Genomic DNA, 26,265 nt, shown 5'->3' on the forward strand with positions numbered 1-26,265 from the left:
GAAACACAGAAAGGAGGATCAGAAATTCAAGGTCATCTCTGTTCTAAAGAGCATTCAAGGCCAGCCCGGGATACGAGAGACTCTCAAAGCAAAATAGAAATAAAAAACAGTAGGAGTCAAAAGAGAGACAATGAATGTGTAAGCCTAATGTGTTAGTCCTTAGAAGTGTATTATTCTGGTTAGGGAGGAATGGGAATTAATGGTAGGGAACAGATAATATCCTCACTGTCCCCCAGTTTACTGGTACCCCTTCGTGTGTCTATTTCCTCTCTGTGACTTTGTCTTCCCAGGGCCTCATTGTTCCTCCCATCATTAATTTATTAGCCACATTTGCTTTGCCTTTCTCCCATTTTTTTTCAGGCTATCCAATTTTTGTAGGCATAATGCATAATTTAATGGGATTTTTAAATTCCATACTTAGCATTTATAGGGATACTTAATAGATGTAGGGTTTTTTGGTTATTGTTAATATTTGTGCAGAGAAGTTGATACTCTACTCTTAGGGTTTGGTCTTGATTTTGAGACAGTCTTACTGTGTAGCTCAGGCTTGATCTAGAACTCTGCAAGTCCTATGTAAGTAACCCAAGCTGGCCCTGCAACCTTTCTACCTCCACTTCTGGTGTACTGGGGTATATTCAGCTTTTTTATTTTAAAGCCAATCTTGAAGATCAAATGTCCTGTCTCTTACAGCTGAAGAAATCAACCTGAAGAAGTAACTTGTAAAAGAAACTGTAGGTAGTACATGACAAAACCACGCTTTCACATGTCTTTGATCTTCTTGTTTTGTATTTTATTATTTTCATACAGGGTCTCATGTAGCCCAGGCAAGACCGGAACTTGCTATGCAGCCAAGGATGACCTTGAGCTCCTGACCCTCCTGTCTGTACCTTCCAAGGCTAGCTACAAGCCACACTGCTCTCTTTACGGGGTGACATTTTAGGGAACAAAACAAAACCTAAGAACAAACAGCAACAATAACAGCAGAGTAATTTCATTGTCCCCAGTATTGACTTTTCAGAGGTCTGAGGGTCATGACAACCTGAAAGCCTCATTCAAATCTCATGGCTGGAATTTTTACTATTTTTATATGGAACTATCACCTTAAATGGGACAGTTTCTCCCCAACTAGTGCACATATCCAAACTGCACCATCTTCTATTGATGCACCTGAGGCCAAAGCTTTGGTGCTATGTATGAATTCAACAACACACTGAAATTTTTGATTTTTTTTTTTTTCAGACAGGGTTTCTCTGTGTAGCCTTGGTTGTCCTGGAACTCACTGTGTAGACCAGGCTGGCCTAGAACTCAGAGATCTGCCTGCCTCTGCCTCTCTGCTGGCATTAAAGGTGTGCACCACCACCCGGCTATAGTGTGCTGGGGCCAATGGGGTCACAGGAGGGATATATGGGGATCCAAACTAATGTAAGAGATATTAGAGAACCTGAAGAAGTATACTCTGGCCACGTAGGGTGGGTGGAAAGGTGTATTTTGTGGGTGAAAACACAGGAAGAGAAAGCATGGCTTTGGAGGCACAAGGCTAAATGCTGAACCAATGAGTTATCGGGGAAATGAAGGGACAGAGAGACATTCTAGAACCCTTTCATGGAAAGAGTTGTGGAGGGGACCAATTCTAGTGATTTCCTTTTTTTTTGGGGGGGGGTTGTTTCGAGACAGGGTTTCTCTGTGTAGTTTTGTGCCTTTCCTGGAACTCCCTCTGTAGACCAGGCAGGCCTCGAACTCACAGAGATCCACCTGCCTCTGACTCTGCCTCCCGAGTGCTGGGATTAATGGCGTGCGCTACCACCGCCCGGCCAATTCTAGTGATTCCTTATGATTAATTTTGGACTGGAGAGCCATAACTAATTCTGGGATTTGCTTATTGAGAGTCTCACTCTGTAGCCCAGGCTGGCCTGAAACCTGGAATTTGTGATCTTCTTGCCGAAGCCTCTCAAGTGCTGGGATAACTGCTAAGAGCCATCTTGCTGGGCTTTTTGTTTTTAATTTAAAATTGATGTGTGTTTTGCCTGAGTGTACGTCTGTGCACCACTTGCATGCCGGCTGCCAGAAGAGGGCGTCCGATCCCCTGCAACTCAACTGCCAGGCGGGTGCAGGAATGGAATTAGCACCCGGCTGATAGGGAAGAACCGCCAGTGCTGGTAACCTCTGAGCCGTCCCTTCAGCCCCCGGTTCGGTGTGTTCAATGAGTTGATTTTCCTCTACGTTGGGGGATTTCTCCTTTCCCTTACATCCTATCTGCCTACCAAATAAATCCGGATGGTCTTTGTGCCTCTGTTCCCGCTGCCCGTGGCCAGCCTCCCCGTCCCAGCCCCAGCCCGTTCGGGTGAAGGGCCTTCTATCAGCAGCCACAGGACCCAGACTCCCCCTGCCGCGTCCAGGATCAGACTAACCTCCGCAGAAACAGGCTGCACCGGTACAATGACGTCCGCATCACCCCCTCCGGATGCTTTCATGGCCACGGCGAGATCTGTTCCCACTTAGCCAACCGGCTTCCTCAATGAGCCTCCCCACTGCAGTTTACCCTTTCCTCGGCCCTCCAGCCTTGCATGCTCTCGCTCGGCTCACCCAGCGTCTCCACCCTGCATCAACTCCCATCATTCGGTTTCTCCCCCCGCAGAGCCCCGGCTAAACACCGCGGACAGCGCGCAGCTCAAACGCTCGTCATCTTTAATTGAACCGAACCCCGGCGGGGTTCGTCGGACTCAGCAGAGGGCGTGTGGAGGGAAGAGAGGGAGGGACGGGGCTGACGACACCGCAGGACACGAACGGAAGCTCCGGGCCCCACACAAAGGAGACTTCGGGCAAAAAAAAAAAAAAAAAAAAGAAATGCCGGGGACGGAGGCGCGGAGCAGAGCAGGGTCAGCAGGGAGATGGCCGCACGTCCCCGCCGCTCCCTGGGGCCGCGGCCGTTGGTGGGCGTGGCGACGAGTCTCGCGGGAGCGGCGGTTGGGCGGGCCGTTGCCCCCCGTGGGCGGGGCGAGTTGCTAAGGAAATGACCGCCCGCCGCGGCTCTCCGGCGCCAGCGGGGCGGGGTCTGGAGCCGCGCGTTTCCGCTTCCGCTCTCTTCCCCGCTCCCCGTCCCGTTACCGCCTCCTGGCCGGCCTCGCGCCTTTCGCCGGCACCTTGCGTCGGCTGCGCAGCCGGGCCCGCTCCCTGCCACGCGCGCCCCCGGGGCCCCGGCTCCGGCGCCGGCAAGGGTCGCGTCCCGCTCGCCTGCCCCACAGGCCGCCGGCCAGCCAGCCGCCGCCGCCGCCGCCGCCATGGGTGCCTACCTCTCCCAGCCCAACACGGTGAAGTGCTCCGGGGACGGGGTTGGCGCCCCGCGCCTCCCGCTGCCCTACGGCTTCTCCGCCATGCAAGGCTGGCGCGTCTCCATGGAGGTGAGGCGACAGGGCCCCAGAGGCCGGCCACTGCACGGCAAAGAGCCTGACAAGAGAAAGGGAGCGGGGGAGGGGAGGGGGTGCTCCGCGGGCAAGGGTCCCCTGGCCGGAGGCTGCGGCCGCGGTGCGGGAGGCGGCGGCGAGCGCGGGATCCGGGCGGAGAGGGAGCTGCTTGGGCTTGGGGGCCGCGGCGCGATGGCCGGGGGGCGCCGAGAGCCCTGCCATGTGGGGAGAGGCACCTTCCGCCCACTGTCCGCGGTCTCCCGGTGCCTTCGCGCCATCCTCTGCTGCCAGCCCGGCCCTCCAGGCTCCCCAGGCGGCGTGGGGTGGTAGTTGTCAGAGCCGAGAGGCTTCTTGGCGGAATAGATGTGAATGGCCGGTTCGCTTTTTATTCTTCAAATGTGTGATGTGGCAGGCCTCTTGGGGCTGGAAACTTGATGGCGGGGGGGAAAAAAAGGAGCCCGGGCGAATAATGTGTTTCCCATGCTTTACCCCTTCGCTGCTTCAGCCTCCAGACACCTCGTGTTCATTTCGGAGGCTCTGCTTGACCTTCGCGAATTGTCACTCGTTTGTATTGTTTCCGAAACCTTTTACGACCTTTAGGGAAAGAATTGTGTCCGTCACTAGGCTTGCTTTAAAAAAAAAAAAATGATGCTTACAATTTTTTTTTTCCTCACTGGATTTCTTTAAAACTTAGTAAGTTGTCATTCGCCTGTGCTTATAATTTAGTTTACTCGATTTTCAGTCATTTCAGCACATTTTTTTTTTCCCGTCACAATCTATGGGTAACTTAGAAAAAAAAAAAGACAAATCCACTTTGGATGCAAGGGAAAACAACCGTTGACAGCGTTGAGCAAATGGATGGGAGACTACAATGAACAGGAAAAACTGGGTGGTAGGATGGAAATGGGAAAGATGGACAATAAATGTCTTTGAGAAATTTTGCGAGCTTTAGGTAGAGGGACTAGGTAAATGCTCTAATTATATCTGGAATTGAGGGTTTATCCACTTAGTAGGTGGGCTTCAGGTAGCAGCCAAATACTGTCTCCCTTGGGGATTTTTCTCAAATCCCTCGCTCCTCCCTGTGGTTAGCTCTGGAATGACAGTGTGAACGTAAATGATTTGTTCTCAGACTCAAAGTTTATTCTCTCAGCAGCCTTTGATAATGGTTCTAGCATTATCTATAGCATCTAGATAAACAGTTTGAGCTAGAAAGAGGAGAGGGTCCTGTCCATCCGTCTCATCTGGCTTAGTGCCCATATTTGACAGCTTGGGAATTGAGGCGGAAAAGGTTAGCACACTTGTATCTAGATAGAAAGAATCAGTGTGGATTAAGTTGTTGGAGACAGAAGGCGGCAGACTAAAGCACAGCTTTCATATGTCTCGGTGACACTGCACAACTAACTGGCTGTAGTTAGAGACACCGGAGTGTTTTCCTTTCCTTCAGGAGGAAAGCCTTGGGGATGGCTCAGTGGCTGCTGTTCTTGCAGAAGACCAGAGTTTGATTCTCAGCACCTATGTCAAACGGCTCCCAAACACCTCTATCTTCCAGCTCCACAAACCCAGTGTCCTCTCCTGGCCTCTGCTGATAGATACCTCATTCTCTCATTGATTCATTCATTCGTTCATTCTCTCAAAATGGAGGGGACATTGTGTTAGTCTGCCTGGTGTTTGGGTTAGACTGTCGTGTTTTCTTTAGTGACTGTTTATCTCAGGCTTTTCAAGATTCTCACCCCTGATTTCCACTGCTGTGGAATGAAAGAGTTTTTTCCCACTTTATGGGGAACTCTTTCTAGATTTTTGTGAATTGAGTTGTTCGGGTGTTTTCAAACCCAGGAATTCTGTGTTTTTTCTTATCTGCTAAGCTTTTCCCTTTGTTTTTTGCTTTGTCCACTAGTGATTAGAGAACTACTTCATTTTTAGTTTAGGGCTGTTTGGTGTGAAAAATTTTGCTCCACTGTTCTTGAGATCCTAATCTTTATTTTAAGAGGCAATCTACTTGAGCATTAAAGCCTTCCTGCTGTGCTATTCCTGAATTTCTTCTTGTTTGAGTTACTTATCTTCTTGGAGTACTAGATCAGTTTTTTTTTTCCCCCTTGAGACAGGGTTTCCCTGTGTAGTTTTGGTGCCTGTCCTGGATCTCACTCTGTAGACCAGGCTGGCCTGGAACTCACAGAGATCCGCCTGACTGCCTCCCGAGTGCTGGGATTAAAGGCCAGTACTACCACCACCCAGCTAGTTCAGATTCTTTTCTGCTTCATAGATATTTTTCTTTCTAGGTTTGTTTCCTCCCTCTGGGTATTATATAGTGTCTTTGCTATTGTAAGAAAAGAACTAAGGGCTGGAGAGATGGCTCAGAGGTTTAGAGCACTGACTGCTCTTCCAAAGGTCCTGAGTTCAATTCCCAGCAACCACATGGTGGCTCCCAACCATTTGTAATGAGAACTGGTGCCCTCTTCTGGCCTGCGGGGATATGTGCAGACAGAACATTGTATACATAATAAATAAATAAATCTTTAAAAAAAGAAAAAAGAAAAGAACTAAGATACTATGGTTTCTAGTCTCTTAAATGAATCTTTTCAGAAAATAAGCTCTTGACCTAGCAGTATATATAGCTCAATGGTCCAGAAAGATGGGGAAGGGTTATGGTATATCTTTGTCCCTCTTTTCCTAAGGAATGGCTTGATTCCACCTATTAATGAAGCCCGTTTACTTTGTTGGCTTGGTTCTAATGACTGAGTTCAGGTAAGGTTAATTGTATACCTTATATGGGTTGCTAAAATTCTGACAAATAGATTTTAGCCTTAGACTTGTTTTACTCCCTCTCTTGAAGCAAAGGTGGATGGTGGTCATCAAAAGCTGACATTTTATACTTACTGCCTCTTTCTAACCTCTTGGTGTGGAACCAGAATTTTCTTTTTTTGAGGGGGGGTCATGTGTGTCGAAATACCATCGCAATGTTCCCTTCTTCATGGTTGGAGGGAAAATCCAGCTGGTTGAGCTGTGTGCTGTGGGTCAAGATTAGAAGGGGTTCTGAGAGACATAGAACATTGTGAGGCTTTGGTTGCTGATGAGAAGTCCAGCCTAAAGGCAATGTATTGCTAAAAAGGAAAAGGGAATTTGAGGCTCCTCTGAAAGAAGTAGAACAGTTTTCTATAGAGAGTTAGGATTTTACAAAATTCAATAAATGATTTCCCCTTGTTAAAAAGCGATGTCAGTGTCTTAAGTTGTTTTACATTTATTTTTTGTGTTGATGTATGCGTGTGCCATAGCACACATGTGAAGTTCAAAGGACAGCTTGTGGACATTTCATCTCTACTTCTCCCTGTTGGTCCTAGAGACTAAGCCCAGGTTGCCAGACTTGGTGGCAAGTGCCTTTACCTACTGTCACCTCTGCAGCCTTTTGGGGGAACTGAGGGGAGAAGATAGGATCTTACTATATAGCCCTGTCAGTTCTGGAATTGCTGGTATCCTCCCGTCTCTGTCTCCTGACTGTTAGGATTACAGGTATACATTGCCACGTCCTATTTAGTATTGATATGTTTTGAGTCTAATTTTGAGTAGTAGTCATAAAAAATTATCAAAGATCTGAAGAGGTTGATAGCAGGTAAGAGCACTTGATGCTTGTCCAGAGGACCCTGGTTTTGTTCCCAGCACCCATGTGGTGGCCTACAGACACTTGTAACTTCAGTTCCAGGAGATCTAACACCTTTTCCAAGCCTCCTGGGGTACCAGGTACACGTATAATGTACAGATAGACATTCAGGCAAAATAAAAATATGTATATGTTGTAATCAGATGTTTTTCTACCACTCATCAATTCCCAAGTAACCACTCAGAGGCTTACTATTACTTATAAATACATGTCCTTCTTGCTCAGTGGCTGGCTGGCATCTGACTCTGCCCTTCTTCCTCCCAGAGTCCTTTGTGTCTGCATGTCCCTCCTAAACTTCCTGTCTGGCTGCTGGCCTGTCAGCTTTTTAATTAACCAATGAGCTCCAAGTTCTCTTAGGTTTTATGTGGATGTAGTTGTGCCATGTTGGAACACCATATGTAGGAAGTTTTCCCATCCCGGGAGCCACTTCCAAGCTACCATACAGAGGCTTATATTAATTGTAAATGTTCAGTCAATAGCTCAGGCTTGTTTCTAGATAACTCTTACACTTAAATTAACACATTTCTATTTATGCTTTGCCACATGGCTTATGCCTTGTTACCTCATGTTTTACATGTCCTGCTTGCTCAGCTCTGGCTCATCTCTTGGCTCTGCCCTTCCTTCCTCCTCCCAGAGTCCTCTGTGTCTGCATGTTCCACCTATACTTCCTGTCTGGCTACCGGCCTGTCAGCTTTTTTTTTTTTTTTCTTTTTTTTAAGATTTATTTATTTATGTATACAGTGTTCTGTCTTCATATATGCCTGCAGACCAGAAGAGGCCAGATCTCATTACAGTTGGTTGTGAGCCACCATGTGGTTGCTGAGAATTGAACTCGGGACCTCTGGAAGAGCAGTCAGTGCTCTTAACCTCTGAGCCATCTCCAGCCTGGCCTGTCAGTTTTTTTATTAACCAATGGGAGTAATACATATTCACAGCGTACAGAAGGATTATTCCACAGCAATATATCTTTAAAAAAGAATTTTAGAGAACATCTAGAATTGAATGTAATGATGAATAGAAAAGTCTTAAGAGACTTGCATGACTGTTTTAGGATGGTCTCATGTAGGCTTAAATTTTATGTGTAGCTGAAGATGACCTTGAACCCCTCACAGGTGCTGAGATAGTCGAGTACAACTATGTAAAGCCTTAGTCTTCTTGATGGAGAAGATGGATGGGATGTCACAAGCATGCCATGGAGTTCTGTTTCAGGGAGAATCTCCGGTTAAGGAGCATTTATTACACATATTTTAAAGCACCTTCAATTTACTGAACCAGATCAAAATTTCTTTGTCTAGACAACTCTCCTAATGCTACCACAACCATAAAATTATTTTCATTGCTACTTCATAACTATAATTTTGCTACTGTTACAAACTGTAACATTTTTGGAGATAAAGGTTTCTTGAAGGGGTAACAACCCTCAGGTTGTCTAGGACCTAAGTCAGACTTCTTTTTTTTTTTTTTTTTTTTTTGCTTTTCGCGACAGAGTTTCTTTGTGTAGCCCTGACTGTACTGGAATTCACTCTGTAGACCAGGCTGGCCATGAACTCAGATCCACCTACCTCTACCTCCCAAATGCTGCGATTAAAATTGTACACCACCACTACATGATGTCACCTTATCTTACATTAATTTATATTGTTTCTGTTGGTTTGCCTCTTCTGAACATTTTATGTGAATTGAGTTGACCTTTTTTTCTTTGAGTTAATCAGTTTTTATTTTTATTTAATTAATTAATTTATTTATTTAGGTTTTTCAAGATTGGGTTTCTCTGTAGCTTTGGAGCCTGTCCTGGACTAGCTCTGTAGACCAGGCTGGCCTCGAACTCACAGAGATCCGCCTGGCTCTGCCTTCCGAGTGCTGGGATTACAGGTGTGCACCACCACCGCTTGGCTCAGTTTTTATTTTATGTGTATAGGTTTTTTGCTCAAATGCATGTTTGTATACTGTGTATAAGCCTGCATACATGGTGCCCATGGAGATCAGAAGAGGGTATCAGATCTTCTGGAACTGAAGTTCCAGATGGTTGGGAGCTCCCATGTGAATGCTGGGTATCATTATACTGGGGTCCTCTGGAAGAGCAGCAAATGCTTTTAGTCACTGAGCCATCTTGCCAGCCCTGTGAGTTTATCAGTTTTATTTAAAAACGGGACAACTGAGCCCTGTCATCTTAGAATACTGATGGAGTTGGTCTCTGGCTCAGGGGAATCTGCAAGAGAAGAAAGTGCCATTTACCAGAGGAAACAGAGGACTGTGAGTTGGTGGCCAGTATGTTACCTTTAGCATCAGGATGCTTTTACCTGGTGTAACTTTTTCATGTTTTTTATTACATCTCTTTATTCATGTATGTATGTGTCTACATGCCTGTGCCACAGTGCTAGTCTGGACATCAGAGGACATTTGCAAGAAGTAGTTCTGTCTTTCTGTGATGTTGATCCCAGGGATCAAATTCAGATTGTCAGGCTTGGCTAAGTCATCTTGCTGGCCCTAAATTAATTTTTTAAAAAGACTTATAATTTTTATTTTTATGTGTATGAGTGTTTTGCATATGTATTTGTATGTGCACCATGTGTCTTATCTGGTTTTCATAGAAGTCAGAAGAGGGTGTTGGATACTCTGGAACTGGAGATACAAATAGTTATGAGCCGCCATGTTGGTGCTGGAACCCAAATCTTAGTCTTCTGCAAGAATAACAAATGCTCTTAACCAGTGAGCTGTCTCCTCCAACTCCCATGTATATTTTTCTTTTTCTTTCTTTCCTTTTTTTTTTTTGGAGCTGAGGATCAAACCCAGAGCCTTGCGCTTCCAAGTGCTCTACCACTGAGCTAAACCCCCAACCCTCCATGTATATTTTTAAATGTTATTAATGTATTGTGACTTGGTCCTTTTACTTTCCCCTTAGATTTATTTATTTATTATGTATGTAGTGTTCTGTCTGTATACCTACAGGCCAGAAGAGGGCGCCAGATCTCATTACAGATGGTTGTGAGCTGCCATCTGGTTGCTGGGAATTGAACTCAGGATCTCTGGAAGAATAGCCAGCTCTTAACCACTGATCCATCTCTCCAGCCCCCTACTCCTTTATTTTTTAATAGCTCAGTAATATTTCCCCTTCATTTTGTTTCTTTATTGCTGATAGATGTTTAGATTTGCACAGTTGCCTATTGTGAATAATGATGCGTGTACAACTTTTTGTGTGGAAATATATCTAAGAATGGAATTGCTAGGAGTGATATTAGGAAATGTATATTTGCCCTTTGTATCTAGTCTAGTAAAATCCTTGGACTCATCAAAGTAGTTTCTTGTATGCTAATGACCTGGGCGATAGCTGATAGGTCCTATGTATCTTTAGGAATGAGGGATTGTCACAAGAAAAACTGAGGTATGGTAGATAGTTGGGGCTTTCAGCACACATCCTTAACTTCCGAGGATGGTAGAGAGGATGCTGGGTTAATGACCAGTGGCCAATGATTTGATTAATCAGTGCCTGTGTAACACCAAACGAGTCCAGGGAACTTAAAGTAGCTGAATGTGTGGAGATCACCAGAGGGCAAGAAAGCGAGCCTCTCACTCAGTCTGTTGAGATGGTTCAGCAACGCCCAGTCCTGCACTCACTAAATGTTTCCCTGAATTTTGTGGTTTGCACTAGCAAACTAATTGAACCTTGGGAAGGAGTTGAAGGAATGTCTACTGCTTTAGGACTATTTATTTGACATGTGAGGAAAAACCTTGAGGTCACAGAAGTATATTGTGAGAATACTACCACTGAGCTCTATCCCCATCCCTTATAGATAAGCCCTTACCAGGGTAAGGAGGTTTCTTCCTTTCTAGTTTGGTTGAGGTTTTCTGTCATGAATGGACTTTTAAGTTTTGTCAAATAATGTCTTTGTTTGTTTGTTTGTTTGTTTATGTTGGTATGTATGCTGTGTGTGTGCGCGCAGGTGCCCACAGAGTCCAGGAGGGGGTGTAGAATTGCTTGGAGCGGGGCTGGAGGGATGGTTCAGTTAAGAACACTGGCTGTTCTTCCAGAGACCCAGGTTCAATTCCCAGCACCCACATAGCAGCTCACAACTGACTATAGCTCCAGTTCCAGGGGATCTGACACCTTCACAGCAATGCACATAAAATAAGTTAAATTTATTAAAAAAGAAAGAATCACATAGAGGTAAAGTTTCAGGAATTTGTGAGCTGCCTAATATGTGTTCTAGGATTTGAACTCTGGTCCCAATAGAGTAGTAAGTGCTCTTAATGGCTGAGTCATTTCTCCATCCCTATCAACTGCTCAACTGCTTTTTTGGGGAGTGTGGGGGAGAGACAGGGTTTCTCTGTGTAGCCCTGGCTATCTTGGACCTCACTCTGTAGATCAGACTGGATTTGAACTCAGAGGTCCTGAACTGCTTCCGCCTCCCAAGTACTGGAATTCAAAGCATGTGCCACCACCACCACTACCCCGGCCTATACTAATATTTCTGTTTGGTAAAATTCACCAATGAAGCCATCTTAGGTTGGACTTTTGGTGTAAGAAGTTGTGCTGTTTGTTTGTTTCCAGATCCTTTTGAGACTGTACTCACTGGTTAGCCCAAATTGGCCTCTAACTCACAGCAGTCCTCATGCCTCCTCCCATATACTGGGATTAAAATAGGTGTATGCCATCACGTCTGGCTAAGTGTGGTGGTGGTGGTGGTATTTGGTTTTTTGAGACAGGTTGTCTCTGTGTAGCCCTGGCTGCCCTGGAACTCACTCTGTAGACCAGGCTGGCCTCTAACTCAGTGAGATCCACCTGCCTCTGCTTCCAAGTACTGGGATTAAAGGCACAAGACACCACCACTAGGCTCTGGCTAAGTGTTTTAATTGTGTAAAATACACAAGGAAATTTACATGTTATTCACGTGTACAATTTAAAGCTAAATGTGATATTGTATGTCTGTAATCCCAGCACTTGAGAAGTCAGGGCAGGAATTCAAGGATTGTCCATGCTACACAAAACCCTATTTCAAAAAGAAAAGGAGAATGCATTTTGCAATATTCAGTATATTCACATTATGCATTTTCAGAACTCTTTATTTTGGAAAACTGGAACTCTGTACTCAGAAGATAGTTCCTCAGTCCCTAGAAACCACTATTTTATACTCTGTATGACCTTTTTTTTTTTTTTTTAATGGTAGGGAAATTGAGGCACTGTCTCATTATGTAGCCCTAGGTGCCTCAAATTATCTACTTGTATCAGGTTCTTGTACTTGCCATAATCTTTGTGCCTCTGCCTTCCCAGTGTTAGGATTACAGATGTGTACCACCATGCCTGGTTTAATTTTTATTTTTCATCAAATACGTGTGTGTGTGTGTGTGTGTGTGTGTGTGTGTGTGTGTGTGTGAGAGAGAGAGAGAGAGAGAGAGAGAGAGAGAGATGGATCTCCCTATTCAATGTGGTTGTGCGCATGGGTGCACGTGTTTGAGTAGCAGACAAATTGGCATCAGATAGTTTCCTATGTCTCCTTGAATCTCCTTGCCATCTTATTTTTTGAGACGTTGCTCACTGAACCCTGAGATCAGCCAATCGACTAGACTGGCAGGCTCGTGAGCTCCAGGGATCTACCTATCTCAGCCTCCCATCCCCATACACCCAGGGCTGAGATCACAGATAGGTGTTGCTGCCCAGCTGCTTTGTTTTCTGAGACAGGTTCTCACTATGTAGCCCTGTACTGGCTGGCTTTTATGTGGGTGATGGAAATCAGAACTGAGTTGCATGGTATCATTTTACCAACTGAGCCATCTTTCCAGGCTGAATATACCTAATTTTTAAAGTTGTATGATACTATGTTATCTTTTAGGGCTGTTGGTTTATTATTAGATTTACTTCGTATTTCTTAATGTGTGTATATTGAGAGCCATGCACATGCCACAGGGTACACGTGAGGGTCTGAGTATAACTTGTGGATGTTAGTTTTCTCCTTCCTCCATGTGGGACCCATGAACCGATTATCAGGGCATCCGACTTGGTGGCAAACACCTTTACCTGCTGAGCCATCTCAGTGGCCCTTTTATTTGGTTATTTGAAACAGGGTCTGGTATATATAGACTGGTCTCAAATTCTTGATCCTCCAGCTTTTACTTCCCATGTGCTGGAATTATAGGCATATACCACCATAACTGGCTTTTAAAATTAGAAGATAATTCCCTTCCTAACTGCCATTGAATCTTTTATCTTGACTTACAATGATTTAGATGTGTGTGTGTGTGTGTGTGTGTGTCTGTCTGTCTGTCTGTCTGTCTCATAAATCTCAATGGTTGATTTAGAGACAGGATAGCTATCAGGAGATTGGAATCAGTGAAGGGATTTAGATGAATGTGTGTGTGTGTGTGTGTGTATTAACTAACCCCTAACCCTTTATTTTAAAAAAAATATTTATTGTATATATAGTATTCTGTCTGCATGTATGTTTATAGGCCAGAAGAGGGCACCGGATCGAATTATGGATGGATGTGAGCCACCATGTGGTTGCTGGGAACTGAACTCAGGGCCTCTGGAAGAGTAGACAGTGCTCTTAACCACTGAGCCATCTCTCCAGCCCCCTAGCCCTTTATTAATATGGATGCATACATTGCTTAGAAGGTCAAAAGGGCTGTGGAATATATGACTTAGGAAGACCAAGGCCTTACTCTCTGGTGACTCATGTTGTGTGTATTCTGAATCATCTCTTCTAGACATCACAATAATACATTTCTGGGTTTCATGTTGCAAGTGAGAGAGAAGATCTGTCCTATCCTACCCTCCTGCCCCCTGCAGGGTTTCTTTGTGTAACCCTGGCTGTTCTGGAACTCACTCTGTAGACTAGGCTGGCCTCCAACTCATAGATCCAGCTGCTTCTGCCTCCTGAGTGATGGGTGGGTGCACCACCAACACCCATGGAAACTATATCCTTTGTAAAGAAAAATTTTAGTTCACAATTTGGACGTTCAAGCATGATGCTAGAATCTGCTCCACTCTGGTGAGAACCTTGTGGCAGATCTTAGGAGAACCTGTAGAAGAGATCATTTGTAGTTAAGACTTAGGAAGCAAGAGACCTGGGATAATTCCGGCTCTCTTCATGATAAGCAGTCTTGTGGGAGTAATATACTCTACCAGACTTGAATCATTCCTGCAAACCAACTTTACTCTTCCATAAGGCTGGAGCCTCTACCTGATTCTGGGTACCATTACTAACTCAACACTACTACACTGGGGGCCTGGCCTCTATAGAGCATACACATCTCTAGACAGCAAACCATATCTAAATCATAGCACCATCCTATAAGTGGACATGGAGGATCTGCATTAGATCCCAGAGTAGTAAAACAATTTAAAACAGGCTTTGCTTTTGCATACTGGTTTAAAATCTGGCTTTGGACATAGGACTCCTTTCTCCCTTGGAACATTGGATGACAATGTGAGGTAGTGTCTATTCTGTGCCTGATTATTAGTAAAGGCAAGAACTACTGTAAGTTTCGAGCATTGGTATAGTTGGGAAAGGTGTCTTAGAGTCATTAAGATGTAGAGTCTACCTGACAGAGGAATAAGTAGGGGAGGTAGTATTAAGAAGAAGGCGAGGAGAAAAGACTGAGTACATATGTGCTTTGCTGGGTAGTGGAAGAGTATCTGTGAAGAGTGGAGTCATTGGAGAATGGCATTAGAATTAGGAGATTCGTTTATACACATGGGTAGGGGTGACTGCTTTCAAGCAAGGCAGGAACAATGTGATGAAAGCTACCAAGAATAACTCAGCAGTCCTCTAATAGATGACTGACAGCTAGGAATTTAAGGATGGACCGCTACTGGGTGTTGGCTGGGGAAGTTAAAATTCCACAGAAAGAAGTAAAACCAAAGAAATAATCTTAGTGATTAAGGGCACTTGTTGCTCTGGCAAAGGACCTGAATTTGATTCCCAGTACTCACATGATTTGCAACTGTCTGTAACCCTCGTTCAGGGGATCAAATGCCCCTTCTGCCCTCTGTGAGCATCAAGCATACACATGGTGCACATCAAACATGCACACAAAACGCCCACACAAAAAGTAAACTGAGTAAACCTAATAAATACAATATTAAAAAGATGGAAAACAGTTCAATCTCCTTCCTCCCTTCCTTCCTTCCTTCCTTCCCTCAATACAGGGTTTCTCTCTATAACAGCTCTGGCTGTCCTGGAACTTGCTTTGTAGATCAAGCTGGTCTTGAACTCATAGAGATCTGCCTGCTTCTGCCTCCTGAGTACTGGGAGTAAAGACGTGTGCCACCACCGCCCAGCTCATTATATTTTTTAATGGAGAGGTCTGTGTTCCTATTATAAGAGTATTGAAGTGGGATGGACAGCCTCTAAGAACAATCAGTTGAAGGTACAGAAGTATAGTTCTTCACTAAGTTCAAGAAAACCTGAAACGGTGATATGGTTTGTACAAGTTAATTCTTCGAAGTACCTGAGAATGAAGCCTGCAAAAAAAGTTGTTTGGATTGCTCTCATATATTTTTGCTGTAAATAAGATGTTGATAGAGAAGGATTTGAGATTAGGACTTAAAGAAGAAAATGTTAGTCTAGGTTTAGACTAGACCCAGAGGTAAAGGAAAGTTTAGATGAAGGTAGGGGGGAACTCAGGAGAGAGAGAGAACACACTGAGAACTTGAACAGTGTGGGAAGACTTGACTAGCTGGCACACAAGAGTACACATACAAAAATGCTGAATGAAAGTATGGCCACAGTCAACATGATCTCATGCATTTTGTGACCAACAGTACTTAGTGTTTCTGATTTAGGACTGACTAAAGAAAGCAGTTGGCAGTCAAACAAGGTTGGATGAGTTTTTCTAGATTGTAGGAGATGATGTTGAAATACTTGGCTGTGGCTCAGAAAAGGACAAAAACTCCAAAGGTAAAGGTTCTGAGTAAAGATGTAAGTGAAATTCAAGTTCTTAGAGAAGGTGGAACAATTCCAAATAATATCGTTAGATCTGTAATCTCACCAAAAAGTGGAAGTAATGTGGGATCATTCTAAGAAAAGTGTGAACCAAGAGCCAGATTTCAGAGCAGAATGTCTGTATAGCAAATGGCAGTTTACAGTTTTGTGTCGTCCTGGTGACTATCCTCTGACAAAATGGTTAAACTATTGTGATTCCATATTATAAAAGAGGGTAAGAATTGACACAAGGTAGTTGCCAAAAGATCATTTAGTATAGTCCACCCTTTCCTCTGTATCAGCTAATCCTGTCAACTGTATATCAGAAATATTTGGAAAAGGTTAACTATAGTGACTCATCCTATTATCCAGTGCTTTCAGGGATGAGACAGGAGAATCATGAGTTTGAGGATAGCCATGTAGTGGGACCCTGTCTCAAAAACAGAACAAAGCTGGCCTTTAATCCCAGCACTTGGGAGGCAGAGGCAAATTGTTGAGTTTGAAGACAGCCAGGGCTATATGGAAAGACAGTGTCTTGAAAAACCAACCAGCCAACTATGAAAACAAAACAAAAACCAGAGCAAATAAAAAAATCTGGGGAAAAAACATGGCTATGTTGAAAATGTATTAACCCTCACCCAATTGAACCAAATATACTTAATTCTTTTTGTTTGTTTGTTTGGGTTTTTTTGTTTGTTTGTTTTTGAGACAGGGTTTCTCTGTGTAGTTTTGGTGCCTGTCCTGTATCTCACTCTGGCCTCAAACTCACAGAGATCCACCTGGCTCTGCCTCCCGAGTGCTGGGATTAAAGGCTAGCGCCACCACCGCCCAGCCTTATACTTCTTGGTGTTATTCTTTAAAGAATACAGACAGCATAGGGGCTGCCTGTGAGATGGCTCAGAGTTTAAGAGCACTGCTTGTTCTTCCAAAGGTCCTGAGTTCAATTCCCAGCAACCACATGGTGGCTCACAACTATCTGTAATGAGATCTGGTGCCATCTTCTGCCCTGCGGGGACACATGCAGGCAGAACACTGTATACATAATAAATAAATAAATCTTAAAAAAAAAAAAAATGCAGCATAGAATTGGAGAAAAACCAAACAAAACAAGGGGAAAAAAGAATACTTATTTTTATAGCATTTACATTGAATTAAATAATGTGAGTGATCTAGAAGTGATTTAAAGTATACAGATAGGACTGGGCATGGTGGTGGCCATATTCTGTAGAAATTTAAGTAGATGTTGAAAAACAGAAAAAAATATTATTTCACCCCTCACTTATAAGTTTAATAATTAATTAATTCCAGGCACTAAATATACCTTTAACATTTTTCTTCTTATTCATTTAATATATTGTGAACCCATTTCTCTAACATATTCATCATTTTTGTGTACACAAACATGCCTTAAATATTTGTTTTATTTACTTTGATCGAGAGAAGGTTTAACTGTATAGCACAAGCTGGTCTCAAAGTAATGATCCTCCTGCCTCAGCCTCCATAGTGCTGCAATTACAGTTGTAAGCCAAAATGCCTGACTTGGTACTTAACCATTTCTAATAGCTATTTATAGTCTATTGGAGAAGTTGCATTTGTAATCATTAGTAGAAGTTTAAGTGGTTGATACTTAGTTGCTTTTGTTTTTAGCAGGGTATCACTGTGTAGACCAGGCAGGCCTTCCGTGATTTGCCTGTCTCTACTTCCTGAGTGCTGGAATCAAAGGTGTATGCCCCCAAACACAGCTTAAAATTGCTTTTGTTACTCAGTATTGCTAGAATAAGTTGTTTTGTTTTCTCTTGTGAACTTCTTGCTATGTATCCCTGACTGGCCTCAAGTTCACGGCAAGCCTACCACTTTAGCCTCCCAGGTGCTAGGATTATAGGCGTATACCACCATACTCAGCATATAATATCCTTATCCTTATCCTTGTCTAATTACTGTCATCAAACAAGCAATTGTCGGCCAGGCGGCGGTGGCGCATGCCTTTGGGAGGCAGAGGCAGGCGGATCTCTGTGAGTTCGAGGCCAGCCTGGTGTACAGAGCGAGATCCAGGACAGGCTCCAAAACTACACAGAAACCCTATCTTTAAAAAAAAAAAAAAAAAAAAAAAAAGTTGTCAAATTCATAGATCACTTTAGAAAAATGTTTAAAGATTTGTATGTATGTATATATGTCTATGTCTGTGTGAGTATTTGTCGTGTGTGAGTGTACCTATGGAGGCCAGAAATAGGCATTGGATCCCCTGGAGTTGGAGTTACAGGTAATTTTGAATCTTAGCGGGTACTAGGAAATGAACCCTGGTACTGTGTAAGAGCAGCAAGTGTGCTTTAACTCGATCTCTCCAGCCCTCAATTTACAAATTTTGATACATGGTAGCAAGTTGTTCTCCAGGAAACCTAGTTTATAACCTGGTTGTTTGGGCTATAAGAATGTGTTTCTGCTTCACTCTTATTGATACTGTATATTACTACTTCCTTCTAATTCTAATTTTGTACAAAAGGATGTTTCAGCATTAGTGTTTAGACTGACTCCAGTGTCATTAAACTGATTTTAATGTTATTTAAATGTGAACAGACAGATCTGGGCATGGTGAGGCACGGCCTTATCCCAGCACTTGGGAGGCAGAGGCAGGCAGATCTCTGAGTTAGACGCCAGTTTGGTCTCTAGAGGGGATTCCAGGATAGCCAGGGCTACACAGAGAAACCCTGTCTTCAAAACAAAACAAAACAAATGTGTACAAAAATTTTATGGTAACAAAACTACAAATAAAATTAGCAGATTATAAAGCCAGCATTAAAAAGATACAGTTGTTCTTGTCAAAGCCGCTCCTCAGGGATTAGTGGTGCTCCTGAGGTAGAAGCTCTTGGGGGTTAGCGTGCACACCCTTACCCTGTGTTCAGTTCACTTTTGCTGCTTTTCTGTAATTCACACTAGTTCTCCTTTGAGGTGTAGAGTATGTGGGACAGGGTCTCACTCTAGTCCAGACTGGTCTTGAACTTACTGCAGTCCTCTTTACCCTCCCCAAGTGCTGGGTTCCAACACAAGCCATCTTACAAGGCCATTTCCCCCATTTCAATAGTGCTTCCTGTGTATTATGTCTCACTGGAAAATTTTCATGAATCACTTGACCTAGTCTCCCTTTTGATGGTTGATTTAGCCCAAGCATATAGCACACACTGGCACATAACAGATTCTCAAATATTTGATTAGTGAATGCATTCTTAGGAACATTGACGTTGAGATGATGCCGGGCAATAAGCAGTCCTAAGTACAAATGAGAATGTTCTTGCGTGGTCGGGAGAGGAGAGGAGAAGGTCTAAGAAGGTCAACACTGGCTTAGATGGAAGGAAGGCTAGCTATTGTGGTCCATAGTGGAGTCATGGCAAGCGCTCTACCACTGAGCTAAATCCCCAACCCATATTTCATTTTCTTAGCTAAGAACAATGCCATAGTTTTAGTTCAGCTCCAATAAGAGAATTTACTACATTCAGATTTTTTCAATATTGATATAAATTTTTAAATGCTGATGCCTTAATGAGGAAGGAGAAATATGATTGAAATTAACTCACCTGCCTGGCGGTGATGGTGCACACCTTTAATCTCAACACTCAGGAGGCAGAGGCAGGGGGATCTCTCAGTTCAAGGCCAGCCTGGTCTACAGAATGAGTTCCAAGGCAGCCAGGGCTACACAGAGAAACTCTGTCTTGAACATGCCCCCACCAAAAAAAAAAAAAAAAAAAAAAAAAAAAAAAGAAAGAAAGGAATTAACTCACCCAAGGTAAGTACTGTGCTAATTAGCATTTATCCCTTCTGTCTGAAGAGAGTAGCTGAAGGAAGTTTTGGTTGTTTTCAGGTTATTATACAATAAGCTGCAACACACTCTTACCACAGACTGACTGACAGCCTTGCTTGAACTTTGCCCTGCCTGGAACATTAGTTTGAGGCATACATAGAAATTTGTTAGAAGAATTTGATCAAGCTTGTCCTTTTAATGAAGAAATGGTAGTGTGGCCAGGGCCTTTTCCAGCTCCACTTCAGATTCAGTTCATTGGAATGGAGTGGTGTTTAAATTCCACCTGGTGGTAGGAGGTAGGGAGCCTGATGGAGCTGTAAATTCTAATTAGCAAGTACTATATATGGTGTTTTTAATAACTTAATTTGCTGTGAAGAGAATTCCTTTGTAAATCCTTTAAGCTGAGGACTTCTTGAGTTAAGCTTTGGGAAGAATTTGTTAAGATGCTACAGTGGCTCTTTTTCAAAGCGTGTTAGCACAGTGTTGTCCAGTGCTGCTGCAGTCTTCTGCAGAGTCCCCTGGTTCTCAGGAGTGTGAGGTCTTCTTGTTATTTACTCTCTTCCGCCTTTTCTTCCTTGAATGCCACTGGTTACTCAGAATGCCTCCACAGGTAACTGCATTTTTAAAGCTCGCGTATTGTTTAGTTTGGAGGGAAGGTGTTCCTGTGCCATGATAACATGTGTGGTCAGAGAACAACTCCTGGGAATTTGTTCTTTCCTTCCACCATGCATGTGGGTCCTGGTGATCAAGCTGAAGTAGACAGGCTTGGCAGCAAGCACCTTTATGCTCTGAGCCATCACATGAGCCCAAAAGTAACTTCACAGTGCCTGTATTCTGATGCTATAGCTGGAAGGTCAACAGCTAATAACCAAATATTCTTCTCTGGTGGACCAGGATCTCCTAGAGAAGAGGATGCTATATTAGAGGGGTGGAGGTCGGAGTCTGCTCTTCTTACTCCTTCTTGACCCCTTCTTTGCCTTCCTCTCCTGTATTCTTTTATCAACCTCCCTTTTCTCATTTCTAGTCCATGTTTGGCCAGCCAGAGGATGGTGCTATGAAGATATGAAAGTACCTTGTGACCTGAAATATAGGAGAAGTAATGTTTGAACTTGAGACATGTTGATTATGTTCTTTCTTCTTCTAGGATGCTCACAACTGTATTCCTGAGCTGGACAATGAGACAGCCATGTTTTCTGTCTATGATGGACATGGAGGTAATTTTTGCAGATCATATTGGTAACAGTCTGAGACCCCAACCCCAGACTTTAACGGGCAAGAGAAAGGATCCTTTGTTCTTTTACTTTCCAGGGTTGATCTAAGTATAATAGGTAAGAAAAACTCAAGGGATATGTTAATATATTCCTCAGAGAAGTGATATTGAAATGTGTTTTCAGAGTCAGACTTTGCCATTGTTTTACAGCTAGGTCTCAGGTTTGCTAAAGTGTTTATCACCTGTGTCCTTGCATGTGGGAAGCGGTTTTGTTAATAAGACCTTTCTTCTAGGGGAGGAAGTTGCCTTGTATTGTGCCAAATATCTTCCTGATATTATCAAAGATCAGAAGGCCTACAAGGAAGGCAAGCTACAGAAGGTCTGTCTTCCTGCACTGTTAATTCTCCACATTAATTCTTGGAGGGTTCTCCCTAGTTTTCCAACCTTTGTCTTCTTCTAAAGAGTCCAGTGACCAAAATAAGCTTCTTCCCATATTCTTGGGTTTCTAAACCATTTTATCTATTTGTGTGTGTCTTAGTGTGATTGACTACTCGTGAATTTGCATCCCAACTGTGTACCTACAATTGTGTATATTAGGCAGCTGACTTGTACCCATGTGGTTATCTTACACTGCTTTGCTTGTATTCAGGCTTTAGAAGATGCCTTCTTGGCTATTGATGCCAAGTTAACCACAGAGGAAGTCATTAAGGAATTGGCACAGATTGCAGGGAGACCCACTGAAGATGAGGATGATAAAGAAAAAGTAGCAGATGAAGATGATGGTGAGTGTGGCATCCTGAATTAGAAAGAAATGAACAATTTGTTATCAGTCCCAAGAAATGTCGTCTTCCTAAGGACCTAGGAAATTCTCACATTAAGAGCCCTATATGGTGTTCTACATTATATGTGTTTATAACAAAGAGAATTAACCTTTGTCTAGTGCAGAGCTCTAAGCATTTTTGCATATATTATGTTTTGATATTTTGATGTGTTTTTCCTGGTTCATTCAAATGTGTGTGTGTGTGTGTGTGTGTGTGTGTGTGTGCGCGCTCTGACCTTTTTTTTCCCTAAGACTGGGGCAGTTATTAGCCTTGATAGCCAGATATTGTAACTTAGCCCTTCCTTTAATCTAGTACTCGGGCTTTCTGGGTCCTCAGCCAGAGTTAAGTTTTCAACTTAATACAAATGAAAGGTACAGTGGGGAAGTATAACTGGTGTCCTTGGACCAAGAAAGCCCAGCATGCTATTGAGGAGAATTCGTGGACCGTTTTTCTGAGCGTTGATCAGTGAGTGGAGCCTTAGACTCCGGAGGTAATTGGGAGTGCATCCCAGGTGACAGGAAGTGTTGACTAGTGAAAGGGACCGTCCTGAGGAGTGGCCTGGGGCTCTGATCTGGTCTCCTCCCTGCAGTGGACAATGAAGAAGCCACACTGCTCCATGAGGAGGCCACCATGACTATTGAAGAGCTGCTGACGCGATACGGGCAGAACTGTCAGAAGGGCCCTCCCCACACCAAATCTGGACCTGGGACAGGTGACGAACCAGGGCCTCAGGGCCTCAACGGGGAGGCTGGACCCGAGGACCCCGCTAGGGAACCTCCTTCCCAGGAAAATGGCCCCACAGCCAAAGGCCACACAGGCCTTTCCTCCAACTCGGAACATGGGACTGAGGCAGGCCAAGTTGGGGAGCCTGGTACTGCTACTGGTGAGGCTGGACCTTCCTGCTCTTCAGCCTCTGACAAGCTGCCTCGAGTTGCTAAGTCCAAGTTCTTTGAGGACAGTGAGGATGAATCAGATGAGGCGGAGGAGGAAGAGGACGACAGTGAGGTAAAGGCTTGTGAGGGCAGGCGGGTACTGAAGTCGCTGGGAGGCGTGTGGGGCTGTGCCTAGCTTCTGCACTCTTTGAACGTTTTTACTGTATTGGGGGGGGTTGTTCCATAACTTGTTTGTTGAGGTCAGAGGATATATAACGTGCATGAGTCAGTTCTCTATTTCTGTCATGTAAGTCCTGGGGGATAATACTGATATTGATCACAATATCGGGTGATCAGGCTTGCCAGCAAGCACCTAATTTACCCTCTGGGTCTTTCCGACCCCTTCTTCCTGTTCTTTAACATCCTCCCCCAAGACCCACTGCATTCTAAGTTGCCTCTGAGTGCAGTCTTATACCTTTAACCCCTTACCTTTTCTTTTGTTGATTTATATTCAGAAGATTTAAAAATAAAGTATTTATTTAATTTTGTGTTGTATACATGTGTGTACCCAAGTGCAAGTGTATGCTTGTGGAGGTTATAGGACAACTTGAAGGTTGGCTTTCTTCTCCCATGGGAGTTGTGAGGAGTGAGCCTAGGTTACTAGCTTTACCCAGAGCCAGCTCTCTGGCACAGTAGAGTGGTTTAGTTCTGACCTCTCGGGATCTGTCTCCTAGAGAGAGAGCAGGAAGGCAGTTTTTATTCTTTGGGTATAGAGAACAATTTGTTCTCCATAAGGTGTTTTGACTGGCTGCTTTGACCCTCCCCAGGGCTTTTTTTGCTGATGACATCTGTGTCCAGTTCAGAATGTCAGTTTGTCATGCTTATCCTAGCTTCTCCCCTGCCCCAGATTTTCATGACCTATTAGTTGTATCTTTGACTATTGTCAGGGTCTGTATTTTGAGTCTCTGCTGAAGAAGGTGGGCAGAGGGTATCTCAGTGCTCCAGTCTCAATAGCTTGGACTCTCCTGGTAGGAATGCAGTGAGGAAGAGGATGGCTACAGCAGTGAGGAGGCAGAGAACGAGGAAGAGGAGGACGACACCGAGGAGGCCGAAGAGGATGACGAAGAAGAAGAAGAAGAGATGATGGTACCTGGAATGGAAGGCAAAGAAGAGGTGTGTGGAGAAGGAGATAAGGGATTTTGGAAAGAACAAGAAACAAGTGTGAATCTCCTGATTTTAAGAAATAAATCCCTTGATATTTTTTGGTCTTTAATTCATGATCAGGAGTATTAATTCTACATTGGGAACTGCAAGGGCAATCTGGATAGAGTTGCCTTTTAAAAGGCAAAGGAGAGGGTTGGGGATTTAGCTCAGTGGTAGAGCACTTGCCTGGCAAGCACAAGGCCCTGGGTTCAATCCTCAGCTCCAGAAAATAAAAAAATTAAAAAGAAAAAACAAAAACCCGCGAGGGAGCATGCCGCTGTTTCCAGACGGCCCTTCCCATTTATTAAAGTTCTCTAGCCTGGACGACACTCCCACAAGGCTCCCTCTCTTCCTCTTCAGCCTGGCTCTGACAGTGGCACCACAGCGGTGGTGGCTCTGATCCGGGGGAAGCAGCTGATTGTGGCCAATGCTGGGGATTCTCGCTGTGTGGTGTCAGAAGCCGGCAAAGCCTTAGATATGTCTTACGACCACAAGCCAGAGGATGAGGTGGAGCTGGCACGCATCAAGAACGCCGGTGGCAAGGTCACCATGGACGGACGGGTCAACGGAGGCCTCAACCTCTCCAGGGCCATCGGTAAGGACCAAGAAATGGCCTTAGGGAGATCTTGCAATCTTGTCCTCTGTCCCAGATTACCTAGTAGCAAAGTTTAATATTCTAAGCCCCGTGGCTTTCGGAATAATGTTAAAAATCTTTGTGAAGTAGTGAAGTTATAGTTCTCACTGTGTCCTGGTTATAAAAAAGGCAGATTTAATAGCAGATCTGAAACTAGAAAAGTTAGAGTTGAGTTCTTCATTCCACGAAGTCATGGGACTGCCTCTGATACACATCTGGAAAGTATTCAAACTGCTGACCGCTCTTACCTTTCAGGAGACCACTTCTACAAGAGGAACAAAAACTTGCCACCCGAGGAACAGATGATTTCTGCCCTTCCTGACATCAAGGTGCTGACTCTCACTGATGACCATGAATTCATGGTCATTGCTTGCGATGGCATCTGGTGAGCACTGGTGAATACCCTGAAATGCACTTCTGTAAGGCCTGGAGCTACGGTAGAAGTAGCTTCAAGGTTGGCTTCTCGGTGAATTAAAGCCTAGGGCAGAGCTGAGGAGCCTTGCTTCAGGAGGTGACATTGGCCTGCGTCAGTACTGCTGCCTACATGACTCTCTGCTGTCTTGGTGGGACTAAGGATTCTGTCATTTTTTGACCCCAGGAATGTGATGAGCAGCCAGGAGGTTGTAGACTTTATTCAATCAAAAATCAGCCAACGTGATGAAAATGGGGAGCTTCGGTTACTGTCGTCCATTGTGGAAGAGGTGAGTCTGAAGCTGGAGGAGGGCACCTAGTCTACACAGCCGCAACGTTCTTCTCTCCACTGGAGCTGAGACCCACCTGAGGCTGGGAGTAGTATTAGTCACCCCCAGACACACTGGAAGACCCTGATTAAAAAGTTGCATCTTTCCTCATGCCCCGATGTAGCTTAGGCATCCGAAGTTCCCAAGCGTGGGTTTTGTGTTGCCTGCTGCCCATCCATCCATTCCTTCCCTTCTGCAACCCTGTGTTAGCAAGGCCAAGCCTTCTTGTGCTCTAGGTTCCCAGGACGGTGTTCAAACCCCGTGGCTAAACTGCCTCAACCTTTTTGTAGCTGCTGGATCAGTGCCTGGCGCCAGACACTTCTGGGGACGGTACAGGGTGTGACAACATGACGTGCATCATCATTTGCTTCAAGCCCCGAAACACAGTAGAGCTGCAGCCCGAGAGCGGCAAGAGGAAACTGGAGGATGCGCTCTGGGCGGCGGAGGGGGCGGAAGAGAAGGGCAGCAGCGACAGGAAGAAGGCCAAGCGGGACTGACCTGCCCACCTGGACTGTGTTCTCAGCCCTTGGACCCGAGACTGAATTTTGTCTTTTTTCTTTTAGCCTTAGCAGTGGGTATGAGGTGTGCGGGGGAGCTGGGTGGCTTTCCTCAGCCCCTTCCAAAGAGGACTCTCCCTCTGGCAGCCTGGGAGCCTCTGCTGTCCTCTCCAGTCTCCTCTTTGCTCATCGACGGTCGGGTCTGTGCCTGTGCTCTGTTGTGTTGGAGGGAAGGACTAGTAGTTCTGATTTTTACTCTGTGAACACTTTATTTAAGGACATTCTTTTTTATTGGCGGCTCTGTGACCCCTGGCCGCTTGCACCTGCTCTCTGTTGTACACTTTCGAGCAACACTTTTTCAGACTAAAGGCCAAACAAAACCTAATCGTGCCCACAGTGTCCTTTTTTACTCTCCTACCTTGACCCCAAACCGGGCCCTACGGGGGAGCACTTCGGGAGCTGGTGGTGTGTTCCTGCGAGTCAGTGCCCGCTTTGGCGGGGGCAGCAGTGGGGAGCGGGAG

General features: G+C 44.5%; 1 protein-coding gene across 1 annotated transcript; it reads left to right on the forward strand.

Moving 5' to 3' along the window:
- The first annotated feature begins 3,052 nt into the window (after nucleotides 1-3,052).
- Nucleotides 3,053-26,129, forward strand: Ppm1g (protein phosphatase, Mg2+/Mn2+ dependent 1G). Its single transcript, XM_036171175.1, has 10 exons — nucleotides 3,053-3,398; nucleotides 20,912-20,981; nucleotides 21,271-21,356; nucleotides 21,627-21,759; nucleotides 22,388-22,803; nucleotides 23,703-23,843; nucleotides 24,234-24,468; nucleotides 24,763-24,892; nucleotides 25,106-25,208; nucleotides 25,538-26,129. Exons 1-10 carry the CDS (start codon nucleotides 3,279-3,281, stop codon nucleotides 25,742-25,744), a joined length of 1,641 nt encoding a protein of 546 aa, XP_036027068.1. The 5' UTR covers nucleotides 3,053-3,278; the 3' UTR covers nucleotides 25,745-26,129.
- The last annotated feature ends 136 nt before the right edge of the window (nucleotides 26,130-26,265 follow it).

This window comes from Onychomys torridus, chromosome 21 (genome assembly GCF_903995425.1).
Source record: "Onychomys torridus chromosome 21, mOncTor1.1, whole genome shotgun sequence".
Taxonomy (NCBI): Eukaryota; Metazoa; Chordata; class Mammalia; order Rodentia; family Cricetidae; genus Onychomys; species Onychomys torridus.